The 22,997-nt window shown below is 36.7% G+C and overlaps 1 protein-coding gene across 1 annotated transcript in view; it reads right to left on the minus strand.

Annotated features, from left to right (window-relative positions):
* Positions 1-19,706, minus strand: part of ehd3 (EH-domain containing 3) — a 35,511-nt gene extending 15,805 nt beyond the window's left edge. The window contains exons 1-3 of the mRNA XM_079830731.1: positions 18,977-19,706; positions 13,382-13,558; positions 9,028-9,125 (exon numbers count right to left, since the gene is read on the minus strand). Coding sequence (XP_079686857.1) covers positions 9,028-9,125; positions 13,382-13,558; positions 18,977-19,203 — 502 coding nt within the window. The 5' untranslated portion in view covers positions 19,204-19,706. The remainder of the gene's footprint in view (positions 1-9,027; positions 9,126-13,381; positions 13,559-18,976) is intronic.
* Between the last annotated feature and the right edge of the window lie 3,291 nt (positions 19,707-22,997).

A 22,997-nucleotide genomic window follows, 5' to 3' on the forward strand; every position in this document is an offset into this window, starting at 1 on the left:
TCTGTCTCCGCAGCGCGAGCCTCGGCTGACAGCGTGCGCGCGCCCCCTGCGCTCTCCGTTTTGTTTTTCTTCTAAACGACAGAGGACGACTCGGGGTATTTTTTCTATAAACCATCAGGAAACAGCAGTGAGAAAAACATACGCGACAATGTTTACTTTAGTAAACTTGACCAAAACCACACTATTAAAAGCCTTAAACAAGGCTTCAGATGGCACTGATGTCCCGGGAAGAGATAACGCCTCGCTAGAGCGGCCAGCCTCTGGAAGCGCCTTTCATTTGCTTTCCATCAGTCAGAGCTTGTGCTACTGCTGTATTTTTCTGTCGAAATGGTCCCACACAGTAAGCTTTTCCATTGCTTCATTTTGCGAGATATATCTGGTTTGTGGTTGCACATGTCGACGCGCTCCGTGAGTGAACAAATAACGCTATACAGCATATATATTTCTTAACCATGCATCAAAAAACAAACAAACAAAAAAGCGTTAAAAACATTTAAACCGTTTAACTGGTAGTATTAATCTGTCAAAGTTCTTACTTTCGGTTAACGGTTAAATGGTCAATAGCATCCCAACACTGCTGTGGACGTTGTTTACTTCGTTAATGTGTTTACTGTGATAATGGACTGAGGATGGGAGTAGGATTCGGTATTTGGATTCGGCCGAATCTTAACCAGGGGATTCGGTATTCGGCCGAACCCCAAAAATCTGGATTCGGTGCATCCCTAATTCTAACACTAAAGCCATTAAATGAACCTTAACCACAAACAGAGCAATTTAAGTGACTACTGCGTATCTACATACCTACACCGGAGCCACTCTCATCTGTTACACAGTCAGCTGAACATATAATACAACAGAACCACTCTAGTGATTGGATTTGGCAGGAAGCATTTCCTGAAGGAAATAAGGTCTATTTCACAGCACCTGACTGTGGTGGAGGTAGAGGAGAACTGGGAATGATAAAGCTGCTCTTGGGAGCAGTGCTGGCACGCAGTCAATAGAGCCTTACAGCTGCACGCTCAGAAACACGCTGCACTGCCAAACACTTGAAAATGGAGTAGAAGAGAGGGAGAAAGGGATAAGGAGTCCTTCAGTATTACAGTGATGAAAAATTGACTGATGAAGCTATAATGGCCATTCTCTACTAATGACTCTTATGCAATGGAGTAACTAGGATCATATGGGCCCCGTTGCAAAAAAAAAAGAGATAGAAGCCCAAAAGCTTTATATATATAGGGCACATTATCCTGCTGAAAGAGGCCACAGCCACCAGGGAATACCGTTTCCATGAAAGGGTGTACATGGTCTGCAACAATACTTAGGTAGGTGGTACGTGTTAAAGTAACATCCACACTGATGGCAGGACCCAAGGTTTCCAGGCAGAACATTGCCCAAAGCATTACACTGCCTTTACCTGCTTGCCTTCTTCACATAGTGCATCCTGGTGCCATGTGTTCCACGTGATTCATCAGACCAGGCAACATTCTTCCATTGCTCCATGGTCCATTTCTGATGCTCACGTGCCCACTGTTGGTGCTTTCGGTGGTGGACAGGGGTCAGCATGGGCACCCTGACTGGTCTGCGGCTATAGAGCCCCAAACACAACAAGCTACGATGCACTGTGTATTCTGACACCTTTCTATCAGAACCAGCATTAACTTATTTAGCAATTTGAGCTACAGTAGCTCGTCTGTTTAATCGGACCACACGGACCAGCCTTCGCTCCCCACGTGCGTTAAAGGGCCTTGGCCGTCCATGACCCTGTTGCCGGTTCACCACTGTTCCTTCCTTGGACCACTTTTGATAGTCAAGTCAAGTCAAGTCAACTTTATTTATATAGCGCTTTTAACAATGTAGATTGTTTCAAAGCAGCTTTACAGTGTTAAACAGGAAAATAATGCAGCATAATTTTATTCAGCTGTATAGCCAGCTGATAGATACTGACCATTCAGCTGATAGATACTGACCATTGCAGACTGGGAGATCCTCTGACCCAGTCGTCTAGTCATCACAATTTGGCCCTTGTCAAACTCGCTCAAATCCTTACGCTTGCCCATTTTTCCTACTTCTAACACATCAACTTAGAGGACAAAATGTTCACTTGCTGCCTAATATATCATTACCCACAAACAATGTTATGCCTTCTTGCAGGAAGATAGCGTTAAATTAATCTGCATAATAAAATACCAATTTAAAGAATATTAAAAATTTTAATGCTAGTATGCAATAAAAGCAAAAAAAGCTCTCAAGGCTGGGGTATATTGCGAATATATGCTGTGTCGATGCATGTCAGACAAAGTTTATAATGCTTCCACTAAGATGCCATTTTGGTAATGGATGCATGAAAAAGTGCTGATGGGTGTCAGAACTGTCCAGACGTTATTAATGGAGTGATCTGGGTGAGGAAGCATCTTACAGTGCTGGTGCTCTATACACTACAGCTTTAGATCGGTCAGGTTACTCTGACAGTGATACATGTAGGTACTGTCAGGAAAAGGCTGAATTCATCTTTTTAAAAGGTGTTTTTTTTTTTTTTTAAAGAAATGTATACTTTTATTCAAAAGTGGCAGTAAAGACTTACATAGTTACAAAAATGTCTATTTTATAGAAATAGGTCTTTTGAACTTTCAATAAAAAAAATCTGGAAAAAGTATCACTGTTTTCAACATTGATAATAATAAGAGATGTTTCTTGAGCAGCAAATCAGCATATTCAAATGATTTTTGAAGGACTATGTGACAGACTGGAGTAATGATGCTGAAAATGCCAGGAATAAATTACATTTTATTACAAAACATGATAAAATTGAAAAGTGTTTTTTTATTTTATTTGTAGTAATATTTCACAATATTACTGTATTTACTGTAATGAATACAGCTTTGGTGAGCAAGAGACTTAAAAAAAAATTTAAAATGTGAATTTTTCTCTACATGTACAATGGGGTCCAAAAGTCGTAAGATCACAAGTGAAAATGCTTTTTACATTTTTTCCGTAAAAAATTACAATAATCGCATAATTCAAAATTCATAATTAAGTCAAACTGAAAAAGTATGTAGGTTAATTATAAATTGCCCATTTTATTAATTAGCGTTGAATCTTATGTTTCTTTTTTCATTTTTTTTTTATCAAAATTTTGTCTGTCGTCATGTTAAATATTTCAAAATCCTAAAACTTTATTTCCATGTTTAAATCTGATCTTGAACCCCAGATTTTAAATGTGGTCTCAGACTCTTGGGACTCACTGTATGTATGTTTTCTGTAAAGCTCTTTATAAACACTACAGAACTGAATGCAATCAGACTGTGACGGTTTCAGCTAGTTTTTATGTTGTGTATGCTTGCAATATGCATCAAATGATGTGGGTGTGCCGTCTGGGACTAAAGCTGAGTAGAAAGACAATAAGAGCAGATAATTACAGACACACACAGTGAGTATAAACAAACACATGCACCTGGCTGAACACACCTGGCCGAATCCTCCTTACAAACAAATCTCACAGAGCACACCGGCAATGCAGGAACAACAGACATCTTGCCTTACTGATTTAATTGAGTGCATATGAACCACTGTCTACTGGAAGAAGGGAAATGAGCTGCCTATAGTCATGAATATGAGAGAACGTTCCTCCCTGTCATCTCATGTGACTGTTGGTGAAATTCCACAGTCATGCTTGACATAGTCATAGAACAGAGGGCACATGACAGACATTTTCTTATTACGTCCTGCTAAATACAACCTTCACACTGACGTGCAACTGAGACTTCTGGAGAGAGAAAAAGAAGACAGTAGGGATGCTAATTTAACAAATCTGGTTCACTCTTATTCTTTAAAGGACTGGTTCCAAAAAGGAAAAATATTACATCAATTACTCACCCTAATGTCGTTCCAAACCCGTAAGACCTTTGTTCATCTTTGAAACACACATGAAGATATTTTAATGAAATCTGAGAGCTTTCTGTCCCTCTATTGACAGACGTCGCAACTACCACTTTGATGCTTCAAAAAGTTCATAAAGAGAGACCTTAAAACTACTCCATATGAATCGAACAGTTTAGTCCAAATTTTTGCAAACAGTTGCATAAACATAGCCCTTATGTTAAGACAGTGTCTTAAGATCTGACCCACTAGTTAGTCAAGGGGCATTCAGTCTGACATTTCTGTGTCAAATTTTCGTTTTTCCGTTTCGTTTCGTTTTTATATAATGGATTTTTTTCTTTTAAGACTAGTCTTAAAGGGATAGTTCACCTAAAAATGAAAATTAGTCCATGATTTACTCATCCTCAAGTCATCCTAGGCTCTTCCAAGCTTTATAATGGCAGGGAATGTTTTTTTTTTCCATAATAGTGCATGTATCCATTATAAAAGTGCTCCACACGGCTCCGGGGGGTTAATAAAGGCCTTCTGAAGCGAAGTGATGCATTTGTGTGAAAAAAATATCCATATTTAAAACTTTATAGACTAAAATAACTAACTTCCAGTGGACCGCCGCACACATCGATTTACGGCGAACGAGTAACCCTTGACGCATGCATATTGACGAACACAGAAGCGCAGAGCATAGAACAAAACAACGGTCATGAATTAGAAGTCTAAAACGAGAATTTTTAAAGAGAAATGGCAGAGGATTTCGATATAAGAGAAGAGGGGCTTGAGTTTGTTGCCCAGCTTGCGATGCTCCTATACGTCGCGTCAGGGGTTACTCTTTTCCCGTACGTTGACTTGCGTACGGCTGACCGCCAGAAGTTAGTTATTTTAGTCTATAAAGTTTTAAATATGGATATTTTTCTTACACAAACAAATCACTTCAGAAGGCCTTTATCAACCGTCCGGAGCCATGTGGATTACTTTTGGATACATGCACATTTATGGACTTCAAAACAGAAACAACCATTCCCTGCCATTATAAAGCTTGGACATTTTTTTTTTTTTACATAACTCCGATTGTATTCGTCTGAAAGAAGAATGTCATATACACCTAGGATGACTTGAGGGTGAGTAAATCATGGGGTAATTTTCATTTTTGAATGAACTATCCCTTTAATGCGTTTATGCAACCAGCCCCAGTTCTTGGTTCCCAATCCTTAAAATAAAAAAAAGAGACAGACTGTAAGAGAAAGTGAACAAGATAACCGTTCTAGCAGCAAATGCTTAGATCCAGTGTTCAAGCAGGAAGAAAGATCGCTAAACACTACAAGATTAAAGCTGAATGTATTAATCCAGTTCCGTGTGGAGGTGCCACTAGTTGTCAAGAAACTGCTCGCTCTTAACACATGCACTCATGTGTGAGAACACTCCAAATGACTCAATCCACAATTCAATGGCACTTTAAAAGCTCACAAATAACGTGTTCACTGCAAATCAATAGCTCTTTCAAGCCAGAGCTACACAGACTAGCACACACCAAAGTCATTATCGGTCAATTTAAAACCCTTTTAGCACCAAGTGTCCACTCTAGTGCTGTTATTTTTTAAACAACAACAGAAATATAATTATTTTGATGTTAAAATACTTTTCCCTGTTTCCCTGAAAGACTGTACAACATTTGTCAACTGAGTATAAACACTGTGAATAAGAATATTATGCTTATCGCTGCTGTATCAAAAACTACTGTAAAACAGTAATATTGTAAAATATTATTATATTATAAATAACTCTTTTCTATTTTCATATATTTTAAAATGTAATCTATTCCTGTAGTGGTAAAGATTAATTTTCAGCATTATTCCTCCAGTCTTTAGTGTCACATGATCCTTCAGGAATCATTATAATATGCTGATTTGATACTCAAGAAATATTACTTATTACTATTAATGTTGAAAACAGTGGAAATCATGATACATTTTCAGGATTCTTTGATGAATAAACAGTTAAAAATAATATAATAGATTTGAAGTAGAAATCTTTTATAAAATTGTAAATGTCTTTACTGACACTTTTGATCAATTAAAGCATTCTTATCGAATATTATTAAATTCCTCAAAAATAAAACATCTTACTGACACCAAACTTTTTGGTAGTATATATACTTTGAGTGTACAGAATTAAAATGTATGTCTATAGATGAGATATCAGGAGTAAATTTGCTGAACATGTGCAGTATTCAACCAAAGCACACATGGGTCACTGTATCCCACAATGCAATGTGCTTGATCTTCCTTTTCAGTAAGCTATTAACATCACATTTTTATTGACTCATTATTTGATTGACCAAAAGTTGACTTTTTTACACAAACACAGATGCAAAATATTATTTTAATTTCTGAGATGATTGCTGTACGGCAATATAATATGACAATATGAAATATGTGTGTAATATAATATGACAACATTGTAGCATACTACTGTAATATTATCATTGCATAATGCGTACCGTTTCACATTATATTTTGAAAAATAGTACACAGTATTGAATGTATACACAAGTACTCTAGTGTGTGTCTATTTGATGCCTCTACTGGCATAGAAATGTAAATACGTTTTAGAGAGGCTCAAGTATCAGATGACGGCTAATTTCACTGTCAAATTAAAGTTCCTACCTTGAAACCTACATTTACTACTTTCTTTGCAAATTTGAGCTGCTAAATATTTGTTCTTTGAAATCATATCTGAAATGACCTTGGGGAGCCCAGCTCTTGGCTCTGGCCTCAGAAACATGAGTGGCTGTAATCCTCTGGCCATATCAGATCGGTCTGTGAGGCTCAGTGCGGTGGGAGGGGAGTGACTGGGTAAAATAAAAAAAGTGCTGATGCCAGGGAGCCCAGCGGTAATACTATGGCCGCTCCGCTGCATTGGAGTTTTCTGAATGAGCAATGAGGTAACCATGGTGTTAAACGCTTATTGTTACAAGGCCACCTGTACAGAAATTCTACTACAACTTACTGTATAGCAACTTTTATATCACTGAAATGTCATAACATTTATTATAGAGACGTACTGATATGAACATTCTGGGATGAAACCGAAAATTCAGGATGCACTAAAAAACCTAAACTGAAAATAAATAATAAATTCATAATCAATTAATTCATCAAACATTTAAATTGCACATTTCTGTATCAACTTTTTAATAACCAAATTGTTTCTACTTCATGTTCGGTTCATGTGCGCTTTATCCGTGCTGAACTGAGGAGGCTACAGTAATCTGTCATATGCCATATTTAAGAGTGTCAAAAGACATTCACTGTTAGAATTTCATAATGAAATGAACAGAATTTTAAAAGTGGAGACTTTGCTTCATATTAAAAGCAACAAAGGTGTTTGCAATTATTTGATGGCAGGTGTGCTACAAAGGTTTAGTGAAGTTTTGTTCATACTGCGCATCAACAGAAAACAGCACAGACTAAAAGATTTTAAATTTAAGATGCTACATCATTACCGATTCAAAATTAATGTTGTCAATTCAGAGCTAGTGTCCACACAGCTGACATGTTTAACTGTTGTAGCTCATCCAAATTGTGTGCACAAAACAGAGGCTGAACACAGTAAAAACATGCCACCGGAGGACAGCTAATTAAACGTCTGTTTCAGTCACTTATTTAGGCCCGAAACCGAAAAAGCTGTTTCGGCCAAAAATGTACGGTAGCCGAAATTTTGGTGCATCCCCATATGAAAGTTCAGAATGTTCGACCATGCATTAAATGTTTATGGGAGGAGAGTATATAAATTAATCACGCAAGGTGATTTACTAAGGTTTGCGCGATTATTTACCGCCCCCAAAAAACAGACGCTAACTGGTAGTTGAGTCTACTGGTAGTTGGTCATTATGGAAATTATCCGGCTGCGTCTGAGTTGTTTAATTTGTGTTGTCAGAAAAGCACTTGCAGAACTCCCATCGGCACTTTTTTGGAATTGCGCTCTCACGCTATTTGCCCTGTTTAGCAAATCTGGCCCTAAGAGTCAAAGCTTATAAAAAAAAAATCGACTTTTATATTATAAAACCAAATATTTTTTGACTTTTGTATCTATCCTTATAGTTTACGAACCAAACCAAATCAGTTTTTATCAAGATGAAGGGTGTATCTTGATAAAACCTGATCTCACCATGTTCTAAGACTTACAACACATCACAATTAAAAACAGATTGAAACTTCAGTTACACAATACACCGTCACATGCTTTTACTTTTTGTGAGAAAATCACGAAGACAAATACTGAAAAAATTATATTAACTTTTTTCAAGATGAAGTCTTAAATGTAAGTGGTTAGAATTTCCTAAGGAAAATCTTTTTCAGTTGATGCCACGGGGAATAAGTGCTAGTATTCAAATTGGAAATTTGAGATCACTTGATATCCTGTTGTATTTTGAAAACATTGTAGGCTGGTATAACCAGCCAAAACCATACTAAACCATTAAACCTAGTTATGCTAATGTGTAAAATGAAAAATGTTAAACCTCCAGCCTTTAATATTTGATTATTTCCTGCAAAATATTACAAATTAAATGCAAAAACCAAAACAGGACAAACATGTATAATGAAATAAAGGTTTGACTTAATTACATTTGATACATTTTGTGGAAGACCAGGAGAAACTGCACTAGTATCTCATGTCATGTACACTGCAGTTCAAAGGTTCGGAGTCAGTAAGATTCTTTAAATACTTCAGCAAGGACACATTAAATTGATCTAAAGACTTTTTCATTGTCACAGAAGATTTCTATTCAAAATTAATGCTGTACTTTTGAACATTCTATTCATCAAAGAATCCTGAAAAAAATGTATCATGGCTTCCACAAAAAATATATAGCGACTTACTTTAAACATTGGAAATGTTTCTTGAGCACCAAATCATCACATTAGAATGATATCTGAAGGATCATGTGACACTGAAGACTGGAGTAATGATGCTGAAAATTCAGCTTTGCCATCACAATATTTTTGATCAAATAAAATGCAGTCTTGGTGGCTACATTTTTTAAGTGTACCGACCCCAAACTTTTGAACAGTAGTGTATATACAAAAGCTCCTGGTTCAGTCGATATTTTTCCTTTGTGCACATGTGCGTTTATGCGTTTTGGCAGTGGGTTACCTCTGCTGATCCTTTGTTTCTCTCCGCTCAGAATTCCTGGAGTGTCAATCACACTGATGCTCTCCAGAACCGGATTGGGCAGCTGGGCACACACAAACCTGAAGGCCAACCCAAACAAACAGGAGTCACACTCAAGGACACTGCCATCTTACTTCTTCCCATTTTCTTGATTTGAGCTTTAAAAGTGAAAATATACATTTGTCACTGGATTAAAACAAGCTCTCTACTAAAATGTTCTAAATATCCAAAACTTTGAAGTCGCAGTAACTTGGCATAGATAAATAGAGCAGAGTGCCATACATCATTATTTTGTTACAATCTACGCTTGTAGTTTGACCAAGTTGGAAATGTTAAAACATAAAAAGCAAGCAAGACGTTACATTTTTATAGCCTGAGAAAAAATGTCTGCCCCGAGACACTTTAAAAGCAAGCCAAAATGTTGTGCATGGCTTCTGTGGCTTATAGTGTGTGAACTAGGCCCAGAAAAAGCGTGTCATGTTTTGGAGTGAATCGCTAAGCTCCTCCGGCTAGAGAAACTTTTTCCTAACATCATTTACTCTTCTTTTGACAGTTTCTATTAAAACATGTTGGACACAAACAAGTCAAAAGCACTGAGGAGCACATTCTAGCATGTACATTTGCAGAACATCTGGCACCAGACTACACACTAGTACAAAATATCAAGCGGTTTAGGCCAAATATGATGTTTTAAGCAGGAGAGTTTTTTTTAAATATGAGAAACTACTCAAAATAAAAAAAATCTAATTACAAAATAACCATATTTGTAGCGGTCTTGCTTGTATTGTCAAATTATTTGATGTATTATATGCAGTAGTTTGCACTGTGTATACGGAGTTTCTGCTATTTGTGCATTCATAAATTACATACATACATATCTAAAAATATATCTGAAAACCAGGGCAGTTGTCTCAAGCATTTCAAATTACATAAACCCACAGCCAAAAAGAGTAGATGACAAGTAATACCTCATGAGCATGTTTACTACCTCCCTGTACCAAACTGTGAAGAGAACATTTCTTTGCAGAAAAACCTCAGATGTTAAAGAGGAATTTCATCCCAAAAATTTTATTCTGTAGCCATTTACTCAACCTCATGTTGTTCCTTTCTTCTGTGGAACACAAAGAAGATATTTTGTCTTTTTGTTTGGACTGACACGAGGGCGAGTAAACGATGACAGTACTTTCATTTATGGGTGAACTATTCCTTACAAAGTGTGTGTTGCAGGTCTTCTGAAAGAATTGCATGAGACCATTTGGAAAATATGCAAGCTTTGCGATTGCAAAAGGCAAAGAGACAATTTTCTCAAGTGTTTTTCTGCTGATTTGCACAACAAGCAGCACAGCCTGCCAAACCCTCAGACTACTACGTGCAACACAGACCACCTGCACAAATAATCACATGCATGCGATTGCATCCTTAGGGATGTTTCATAAAAGACTGCCACTCGACGCACACTTTTATTGTTGTGTAATTTTCAGACTGAATGATAGCCTGCTTAATGTGCTGGTGAGCTTGATGGTATGATTTGTCTGTGGCTAAATCATGTGACGGGAGGTCAGTAGATCAGACAGCATGAGGAAACTCAATCAAGAGGAGGAATGAGGTACAGCCCCCCTCTGTGATGTCATCATGGAAGACTGTTACTTCTGCCAAAATTGTTTAGTTTTAGTTAGCCTTTATGACCAGTAGTGGCTTCTGGCAATAAATCTAGGTAGGGCAGATTCTAGGTCCTGGCGGTAGTTTATGAAAAACATTTTGTAAGCGTATACTAATTGCTGAACACATCAGACACACTTTTGGCAGAATTATAATGTCCTTGCGTTATTCAGGCTGAGGATGGCGCTCTAATGATGATTGACAGACTTTAGTATACATGACAAATGCACAGAATGCCATCTTAGAATTGCATGAATGTATTTATTGCGTCCAAATGTTGTTTTAGAATATTACAAGCAAGGAATTCCAGTTAGGAAAAAAAAAGTCATGTCTATTCTCAGAACAAACATAAAACAAACACAACATAACTACTGTATATAAAATCTATTCACATGAGCATGTTTAAACTAAAGGGTTTATCCTTATTCATTTGATATGCTACTCCACATAGGAAGAACAGACATGCCAACTGGTTACTAACCTGATGCAGACAAATATCTGAAGCGGATTGATATTGTATTGGTTTGGAGCGAGGTTACATAATGTGTATAACATGAAAATAAGCGGGAAAGCCAGAAATCTGCCCCAATTGCTCTCTATGTGAGTGCGCTGCAGTTCCATTTTTCACCACAGATTTACACCATAGACTGTATAAAAAAATGGACGTAGTGTCCGTAATATCACCCGTAGGTTTCTGAAAAGCATTTTTGAAACCCAAAGTGAGCAGATCCGGCGGTTGCCATCTTGGCACCGCATCACTGTGCTTCACCCCGGATAATGGAAAATGGGTAGAGACGTGGGTGGACTAACAGACAGCAGACAAGCAGCAAGTAGTTACAGCAGCACCAATCCACCGGTCACTCAAGTGACCACACCCTTAATTATGCAGAACTTTAAAGGGGTGGTTGCATGCGATTTCACTTTTTTAACTTTAGTTAGTGTGTAATGTCGCTGCTTGAGCATAAACAGTATCTGCAAAGTTACAGCGCTGAAAGTTCAATGCAAACGGAGATATTGTCTTTTAAAGTTATGGCAGTTTATTGCCTACAAAAACGGCCGGTTTGGACTACAACAAGCTTCTTCCCGGGTTGGTGACATCATAAACCCTTGCTATTAACATAAACACTGCCCCCGCAAACACGCAACAAAGTGGGCGAGGCCATGTCGCAGTCATTACGAAAGAGAGAGAGCTGTTGCAGAACTACAAACTACATTTGGCCATCTAACCAATCTAAGACCATTGCGTTTTTCGGAGGGATGGGCTTCACAGAAGCAGGAAGCAAACGAGCCGTTCAAAGGACAGTGGAGACAGCGGTGTGGAATAAAGGTAAAATATAAGAAAAATATGGCGTTTAAAAAAAAAAAAAAAAAGTATTAAGACATGTTATACTGCGCCCCATAAACACACTAAGCCTAGGAAAAAAACACGGAACCACCCCTTTAAGGCTCAATACAATTTAAACGGATGAGTTATAAAAAAAATTCACCCCCTCACAGTTTTCATGAAGGGCAAAGTTAGCTATATAGACCAAAACCACTTTTTGTACCAAGCTGTAAACTGGGGGTCTATGGGCTTGACTCCCTTTTGGAGCCTGTCTCTAGAAGCCAGTCGATGAACTGCAGTTTAAGTCACTTCCATGTTGGATTCAAGAGAGAGAGAGCAGAAGGTTGCCGCTTGATTTACACTGGAAATTTGTGGGGCACTGTAGAGCTAGGGAGGGCTCAGAGACTGGCTGCCGCGCTTAGTATCATGATACATGCGCTACATTTTAATATATCCTGCTCACCTTACAACTTAAAATAGTCAAGAAAATCTGAAAAATATATGTTCTGAACACATTTATAATTTATTTTTAATTCATGAATAGATTAATATTTTGGTGGGGCTCTGCCCTACCTGCCCATACAGATGAGCCGCGGCTGTTTATGACTCAAAATGTAATAATAAATCTATAAGAAATGTTTTTTCAGTCAAGAAAAAGTAGTTTTTTAGTAGACAAGATTAATAGGAAAAAAAACATGGCTCTTACCATACAAATTTTGTATCCCCAATAAAGTTAGAGAAATACACTTAGGAATCTTACATTAAATATACCCCACTACTGAGATCACATCGAAATTTGGTAATGTACATTTGAATTGTAATTTCTGTTAAAAAAATCTTGAGTCAACTGATTATCTTTTTTTATCGAATGTCCCCTTGTCAAAAAATTGTGGTCTAATCTATGAAAATTCCTTGCTTTGGATATTGCCTTAACATTGTGTGATATAATCTGTTTTAAAATGTATAAAAAATTCCCTTATTGTAATAATAATATAGAATAGGAAATGTAATTATTATTATTATTTTTTTTTTTTTACAATTTTCTTTAATTACTTAAGACACTAAAAACAATTAATAATATAAAGTGGCAAAACGGAGAAATTGTATGAAAAACTTTTGATTTATTTCCCTCTATATTAATTTTGTATCATTGTATTTACTTATTTTTTTATTTTTTTGTCTTCCATTCTTTATTTTTTAAAATGCTGTAATCAATTGTTAATGTACTTAATTTAATGTACTTAGTTCAAGAATTTTTGGACTATACTTGTATTATGTGGTTTGTTCACATAACATTTAACCCCCCCCCATTTTCAGCACGAGAACTAAAATAAAACATTGTTTTAATCTCACCTGTTAAGGAAGGCATTGCCAAAGGCATTGAGTTTCCGAAAGGGTTTTTTGGGATCCACAACCAGTGCATTTCCTGGTATTAGTCCCTCCATGTTGCCATGCATCACTGCTATGAATGAGTCGGTTGTGGGTTCTGGACCAATCCGCATACCAGGGAAGTCCTGCTCCAGGAGATATCTATAAAAAGAAATACATTTAGATTAAAACACTTCTAACGAACATTATCATGTGAATAATAAATATGACAACTATGTTGTTGATTTGAGACAATTTTGGTTAATTAAGTTTTCAAATAATCTACATAAAAATGTGATTGCAAATTTGAATTTAAAAAAAAATTACTTTAAAAAACAGTGCAGAATCTTAAATATTATATACAAGTATATACTTATTTTAGGTTATACATTTTCTTTTAAATTTGTCAAAATTATAAAACTTAAACGGGAGGAAAAATCCCGAAACTCCAGTGTGTTCTCAGACTTTGGGACTCCCTGTAATGGACACCTCATGTAAGACCATGTTCACATGATTCAGATGATTTCTGCTGCCGTTAAAGGAACACTGCAAAGATCACACTCAAATAAAGAATGTGAGTTTGCTAAGATAATGTTTATTCTTCTCAGCACAGTCATTCAAACAATCCCTGCTGTGGACATGTGACAGCACCAAGACTGTTTGGATTACAGTTCAGGTCAAAATGACAGTTTGAGTAACTGCAGGACACTTGGCCTCAGCTGAGAAATTATTAGCTGCAGTTTATGCCAGTAACACAAGAGCGTAAACTGAACACTGGCGTCACTTGGATGTTTTGCCAAGGCCAGTGCATCTAATACAGAGGAAGTTATCTATCGCTTTTCTGTAACCCTGTGAAAACACAAAACCAAATTAAAACAAATCTGTCCCCGGTTCACAATATATTAATACTTTTATTCAGCAAGGATGCATTAATTTGATCAAAAATATTAAAGGGATAGTTCACCCAAAAATAAAAAAATTCTGTCATTAATTACTCTCATGTCATTCCAAACCCATATGACTTTCGCTCATCTTCGGAACACAAATGAAGCTTTTTGATGAAATCTGAGAGCGTTCTGTCCCTCCGTTGACAGCTACGCAACTACCACTTTGACTTTTCAAAAAGTTCATAAAGAGATTGTAAAACCATGAATTGAGTGGTTTGGTCCAAATGTTCTGAAGAGACTCGATCGCTTTACATGATGAACAGACTGAATTTAGGCTTATATTCACATATAAACATTCATCAATTGACACATCAGCTGTGGTAAACGGAAGCTCAAGCATGTTTCCTTGACGTGTGAGAACCAATGAGGTTCATTCTCGTGTTACGCAGCACGTTTGAGCTTCCGCAAAAACCAATGAAGTTTGTTCTCACGCATCAAGCAAGTACGGTTGAGCTTCTGTTTATGTTTGCTGATCAATGTTTATATATGAATAAAAGCCTAAATTAACTCTGTTCATCATTTAAAACGATGAAGTCTCTTCAGAAAATTTGGACTAAACCGCTCGATTAGTTTTGCGATCACTTTTTGAAGCGTCAAAGTGATAGTTGCCTGTACTTGTCAACAGAGGGACAGAAAAATCTCAGATTTCATCAAAAAGATCTTAATTTGTAGCCAGGGAAGTCTAGCAACTCTAAGTTGGCTTGTAAGCTGGAAAAACCAAACTCTAGTCAGGCCAATCACATCGTGTATAGAGTCGGTGGGCGGGCTTAACATAATGACGGCAGAGTTGCCACGGTTCCGTGTGCTACTTGTAAACAAAGAAGCTGTCTTTCGAATCGGCGGTCTTTCGAATCGGCTTTGGCCGCGACTCTGGAAGACTTGTTGTTAAGCTTTTCTTTGAGAAAAGAACAAAGAACGGCACTGAAGTCATTCTTAAAAAAGGAAGATGTGTTCGGAGTTTTGCCGACCGGATACGGCAAAAGTTTAATCTATCACCTAGCTCCGCTTCACCTTCTTCATTGCTCTGGTTGGTTGTAGCGCTATCCTATTGCGTGCAGAGGGAATTTGAAAGACAACCGTTTATCCCGCCCCTCGGATTGAGCCCTGCCAATGGTGTGTTCCCAGACCCAACATCTTGATGTGGGTCTGGCTTGTCAGGCTACTTAGGGTGCTTTCACACTAGCAGTTTTGTTGCGCACCCGGGTTCGATTGACGTCAGAGTTCGGTACGTTTGGATGATGTGAACACGGTCTTCCGAACTCGGGTGCGCACCCGCGAACCGTACCAGAGTCCGCTTAAAAAGGGTGGTCTGGGGTACGGTTCATGTGAACTCCGGTACGGTTCGCTGCTGATGTGAACGCAATCGTACTAAATCGCGGAAGTGAACCGCTATTAATGACGTATGATTTGATAAAAATTTGTGTTTGTGTGTGTTTCACTAATTTTCCTGATGAGCGTGACTGACATACTGAAAGCAGAGAGCTGTAAACCTCATTTCTGCTCGTCTTCAGCATTCTTTAGAGCATTGCAGTACATTTGTGGCATTTAGACGCAAGTGCCATTACGTACTGAAGCAAAGTAAAAACAAAAATATAAAAGTGAGGTGAGCAACGCTATGCATTTTGCCGCCTTCACGCTCGCTGTCGTTACTAAGCAACCGGGTAAACAGCTGCTGCTTTAATGACGCAAACGCACCCCGGTTCGGATCCAAATAATATAATATGAACACAGTCCAGCGGGGGGCAGGGGAGGGGGGAGCAATCGAACTCGGGTTCGGTCCAGGCAATCGAACCAAGTGTGAAAGCACCCTTAATTTGTGTTCCGATCCGAAGATGAACAAAAGCCTTACGGTTTTGGAACGACATGATGGTGAGGAATTGATGACAGAACCCTTTAATGTGCACAACTGATGAATAATAATAATAATAAGAAGAATAAATGTTTTTTTGTGCACCAAATCAGCATATTATAATCATTTCTGAAGGATCATGTGACACTGAAGATTGGAGTAGGGATTGCTGAAAATGTAGCTTTGTCAGCACAGGAATAAATGCCGTTTTTAAACATATTAAAAAACAAAACAGGTTATTTTAAATTGGAATAATATTTGCGAATATTAGTGTTTTTGAGCATTAGATTAAAAAAATATTGCCTAAACTTTTGGTAGTGTGTACGCACTGATCTACACCTGTTATTTTAGGTTACATATGGTGCTCAAAGCAAAACTGTTACCCCTAGACAAAAAGTTATACCACCTCATTGATTACTTGCTAATCTATGTGTTTGTCCACTGACCTACAAAGACCTAGGAACAACAGTGATGGATGTAGGGATGAAATGACATGTTTGAGCACTTGAACCGGTCAGCTAGAATGACTGCTCCCTCATATCACTGTGTAATGAGTTAACTCATTTGATGTATGAATGTGCAATGTGCGAATAAAATGGTTGTTAAAATGTTTACATTTTAAATTGTAATGTTGTCATTGACATTTAAATTTGAAAATAGTAAATATTAAGATAAAGATCTGATCTCCTGGTCTATACATCACAATGTATATTCAATCAATTAAAACAGTAATCTAACTAACATTCATGAGCTTTGCCATTTTGTGATGTCAAAACCAGGGGTACCTCCGCCATTTTTTAAAAACAATGTACGAAGTTGAACCAGAGCACCTCTTTTGAATTATGCAACCATGTTGAAAAGATTCAATGTTAAGCATGAAACTTCTCATGACATTATAATGAAGTGTTTCATGGGCTCTCACACATTCAGGAAACATATAGAGAAAGTTGAGCTTATTTTCTTTCATAGTTATGCGTGCAGTCAGCAGAACAGACACTGTGTCCACTGAGGCTCTCACGACCCTTATGAATAATGCACAGGAGGAAAGAGAGCCAGAGCCAAAATGAGAAGGCACATTTGTTACTGCTAGTGCAGGACAATACCTCACATTTAAGGCTCACCTCGAGTACAAACATGGCCTAGTTATTCCAAAAATCCCAGATAATGTTATTACAATTAACTAGAGCCAATGACATTACATTTTACGATGGAAATGAATCAGAAAATACATACACTTACATTCAGAAGTTTAAGGGGTTGGTATGACTTTATGCTTTTGAAAGGAGTTTATGGTCAACATAACAAAGCTGCATTTATTTAATGACAGTAAAACAGTAATATTTTGATTATTTAGATAATATTACAATGTAAAATAACTGTTTTCTATTTGAATACATTTAAAAATGCATTTATTCCTTATTACTCAAGTCGTCAGTGTCACATGATGCTTATAAAATAATCTTTCTAATATGCTGATTTGGCATTCAAAAAACATTTATTATTATCAGTTGTGCACCTTAATATTTTTGTGGAAACCGTACATTTGTTTAGGATTTTTTCATGATTAGAAATTTCAAAAGAACAGCATTTATTTGATTTTTTTGTCACATTACAAAAGTCTATATACTGTCACTTTGAATCAATTTAATGCATTTTCGCTGAATGAAAGTATAGTTTTTTTACTAACCTCAATTTTGAACAGTAGTATAATTTACGGTTTGAAGAAAAGTTGACTCAAATCAAATTTTAGCGTTACAAAATTGTTAAAATTCTACAACTTGCTGATGAATTCAGGTTTCCATAGACCAACAAAAAAGCTCAAATAACATACTATCACACTTGCTTACAAAGTACTAACTTTAAGTTGTTTAACTTATCAGTCAGAATAATCTTAAATGTTGGAATGACCACATGATTTCTTTTATAATGGATAATTGGTATGTCTCGTTCACATTTACATCTCTGTAACTTTTCTACATTCTGGAACCTATAGTGACCAGTTACTATGGCAATGCTGGAGTCATTTGAAGTGTCTCTTGTTGCCTGGTGATCTTTAGTAGTTTGTTGCCTTTCATTTTGGACCCGAAAGCCTTAAATAACCCTGTAGACAAGCATCACCACAGCAGCGACATTGTGTCACACAGATACATCTTAGAGCTGGAGCCAGGCCTGTTCTGTTTACAGGTTAACCGTCTCTGTCTAAGCTAAAATTATAGTACTATGTTAAACTTTGTAACATCAAGATATGTATTCAATGAACACAGAAATTCTCATGTAAACAGATGTAAACTTGAAAAACTGGTTTTGGATGTTGCAAATGTGATTTGCAAATGATATTTCTTCAAAATATTGAAGAGGTGGCGTTTGAGATGACTATTTCAATAAATCATAAACGTTGGAATATTGTCTGATTTTACTGAAACACTCTAATGTTGCGAGCTCTCACAGTCCTGAATAAATATTTCTCAAAAACTAGGTGTGAGGGTGAGACACAAAATATTCATAGATGTATCCTGTTAAATAATATATTATTAGAATATATTCTCATGAATAAAATTAATACATATTATTGCATTAAATACTACTTAAAACAGCATTATTAAAACAAAACTTATTCATATACATTCATTACATCTTACTCATGTACTCAGTATAATTTTTATGCATGTATGACTTACTCATAACATATTTATGAAGTGCTTGATTATAAAGTTTCCTGACTGATGCTCCTAAGTTCTCAGGACACCAGCACCTGTTTAGCAGGAGCCAAAACACACATCATACCTTATAAAGCTGGTTTTGCCAGTGGAATACTGTCCCACCAGGAGAACCATGGGTTTATTGTCAAAATCTGCATCCTCCAAAGCGGGTGAGTGAAACTCGTGGAATTTGTAGTGCTCCTCCAGTGGAAGCAGTTTGGTTTTGTAGAGCTTCTTGAGTCCTTCACTGACAGTCTGGAAGACCTCTGGATCTTTCTTCCTCCTGTCATCGGTTCCCAACCAGCTGAACATGATGCAAATCGAGTATAGGCAACCTTTACACGATTATTTCTGTTTTTCTTGGACAATTATTTCACAATATGCACCAACTAGCAGTATTCAAATGAATGACTTTTTCTGACGTAGATGTATTTAAGAGTCCATTGAAAAGGTGCCCTAGTCTCTAGGCCGCTCACGACACAAATGCACAAAAGACTAGACCATAATTACAAAATATGATGCATTACATAATATTCTGCGTATATGTCACGGTCAAAACATAGCCAAACAGGCAGCCTTTCATTCAGGCTTTGTTGGAATAAAAGCGCGCGCCGCTAGACGCAACAATGTATCACTCAGCGAACGCAAGAGACACAATGTTGGAAATTTGAAAGGGAAAAGAAAACGAGCGCGAAATCCTGCAGCGGAGCAGATTCACCCACGATGACAGGCGTCCACGGGCTTTCCACTGCAGCAGATTTAAATGCCAGTGCGCTGGAGAAACCCGACACTGGAGGAAATGCCCCACTGCTGGCAAAGCCCCACCCAGAGCCCAAGAGCTCAGTCAGGGATGCAGCGCCATGGTAGGGGATGGTGATGGTTGGTACTGCTGCTGATTTCCTCCAGAGAGATTTTTATTTACATCATTGGTGAATAAAGAAACATAGGCTACTTCAAGGATGTATAATAATATAATATAATATAATATAATATAATATAATATAATATAATATAATATAATATAATATAATATAATATAATATAATATAATATAATATAATATAATATAATAAAATATAATATAATATAATATAATATAATATAATATAATATAATATAATATAATATAATATAATATAATATAATAATGATAAATTAGAGCTGTCAAAATTGGCACCTTAACACATGTTGTTATTAAATAATTTGTTTCAGTTTAACGCAGCATCCCTTTTTTTGACATCCTTGGGCTAGTTACATTATATGATCACGAGCAGTCTTAAATGAGTTTTAAGGTCTAAAACAGAACTGCATGCGTCTTGCGGAAGAACATTGCAGCCGGAGCTACTTCTCTCTGTTTATGTCTATGGCGAGTCACGCAGGGACTGTGCTCATCCGCAGCAGTTCCTACCAGTCCGGTCTGAAATAGTCCCAAAATAAACACTTATCATAAGTGTACCATAATGATTCAGGGTAAGACAAAAACACGGTTTTGAAGATGGATTCTTGTTGTACATTCTTATTTCATATTTTTTGTAAATCTTGAACACCAAAAAAAGTTACGGACAGCAGCTTTAAGGAGTCATGAGAAATGAGATGCGCGTCATGTTCGGCAGCGGCAGATCTTAAAGTCACAGCAGCCTAATTAACCAGTTGCTGTGATGATGTCTGTTGATGTTAATCAAAGAACAAAGGTAACATAGAAAATTGTAGCTTTAATAAGGATTCATCTATATTTAATTCATTTTTATTGTTATTATTATTATTATATATTATTATTAAGATTGTTTTAAGTTCACTTAAATCAAAAGTTATTTATTAAGGCCTAATAAATGTTGAAACTGATATAGCTTTCAATTATAATGTAATATTGAATGTCTATGATTAATGTAAAAAAAGAAGAAATCAATTTCATAGAGACATCAGTAGCAGTTTTAGTATCAGTGAAACTGGCCTTCATTCATTAAAAGATGTATAAAAAAAGAAAAGAAAAACAAGTATAAAATAATTAAGACAATATTAAAAACATCAATGTTTTTAATCACGATTAATCGTGATTAATTACAGAAAAAATGTGTGATTAATTAGTTATTTTTTAAATATATTGACATCACTAATTATAAAACAGTAGCATGTATCTCCACTAATTTAAAACACTTAAATCTCATTAATAGGTTAAAAATAAATTTGAAGAAAAAATTCATTATTTATCAGCATTTAAATTGAATCACAACATCCCATATACATACTCTGTCTATACATTAGCCCATCTAATGTATTAAGGTAAACCAAGTGTGGTTGGAAATGTCCACCTAGTGGTAAGCCTTTGTGCAACAAACTTGATTCAAAGAAATGGCTAACCACACACTGAATGAGATCCAAAAATATTTTATTTTATAAATTGTATAGTGCGAAAGTGCAAGTGAATTAAAAACTAGACAAGCACGAGCAAACGTTTCAGCACATTGCTTTCTTCAGTGCTCACATATAGTAAAATAGTTATTATACACATAAGCCTATATTATATTATTGTCGAGGTTATGTTAGATTTCATTGGTTTCATTCATGTGTTTATGTTTCTTGAGTTTCCTTGCTGTTTATTCTTGTTAATCCCCTTGTTAGTTTCCTTGGTTTCTAATTAATTACTCCTGAGTCTTATTAAGAACACCTTGTTTGCTTCTCTGCCGGTTACTGTCTTTACTTTGAGTGCTTGTGCTGTTTTGTATTCCTGGATATCCTCCTGTTGCCTCTTGAATTATGGTTTATTTATTAAAGACTTTTTAATTAGAACATCTTTGTGCGTGTTGACTAGAACACACCAAGAACGTGACATAATAACTGAACCTCAATATACCCCTCAATATGGACTGTTAAACGCAGAACGTTCGCATGCTGGAGGAATTTGTAGAGGACATCCTGAGCTCTATAATGAGGTATATGCTGGGACGATGCCCTTTGGAGCGGAATGAATGACATTCTTGAAAAGATGCTGCTGATGAGGGAGAATCACCACCGCTTCTTTGAGTTTGTGGAGTATGCCTTGTGTGTTTGTGGATCCTCTCTCACTGTGGGAGTCGTGGAGGACTATACCATCAGCTCTGACTCCCCAGGTCCTTTAACATCTTCAGCAGCCATCTCTCTGCCCAGCTCTAGATAAGATAGAGAGAGATTCTCCACCACAGATCCAGAGCCAGCGCCCACCGCGGACCACATGCCAGAGCCCCCTTCATCCCCGGAGCCAGAGCCAGAGCCAGGCACAGAGTCCACCGCAGAGCCAAAGTTGGTTGCTGCATCAGTCCTGTCTGGTCCAGGCAGGGGCGTAGCCGTCTTTTCATAAGTGAGGGGGACAGAAATGTCAGGTATAATACCTGTTTTTTTCTGACCTCTGTCTAATTGACAGATTTAATTGATCTAGTGCTTTTAATTCAGTAAGATATCAAATACACTGCTGAACAATAACCACTAATATGTACAATATTTTCCCCTATATTTTATGCCAATTTTATGATTGGTTTATGCACTACAAACACTTGTGCATTAAAGGGTTAGTTCACCCAAAAATGAAAATTCTGTCATTAATTACTCACCCTCATGTCGTTCGACACCCGTAAGACCTCCGTTCATCTTCGGAACACAAATAAAGATATTTTTGTTGAAATCTGAGTAATTAATGACAGAATTTTCATTTTTTGGGTGAACTAACCCTTTAAGTACCCATGGATTTTATGCAATGTTAAAAAAAATATCACTGAACAAGCCAGTGTAGTTAAAAAATTACAATTGTTCAATGTTTTTGAAAGAAGACTTCTGCTCACCAAGGCTGCATTTATTTAATAAAAATGCAGTAAAAAAATAATACAGTGAAATATTATGCCAATTTAAAGCAGCTGTTATCTATGTGAATATATAAAGAAATTAAGTAATTTATTCCTGTGATCAAAGCTGAATTTTCAGCATCATTACTCCAGTCTTCAGTGTCATATGATCCTTCAGAAATCATTCTAATATGCTGATTTGCTGCTCAAGAAACATTTATGATGATTATCAATGATGAAAACAGTTGCTTACTTAATTCACTGCTGAAAACACTGCTGCTTAATTTTTGTGGA

Source organism: Gobio gobio (genome assembly GCF_949357685.1).
Source record: "Gobio gobio genome assembly, chromosome: 12".
Taxonomy (NCBI): Eukaryota; Metazoa; Chordata; class Actinopteri; order Cypriniformes; family Gobionidae; genus Gobio; species Gobio gobio.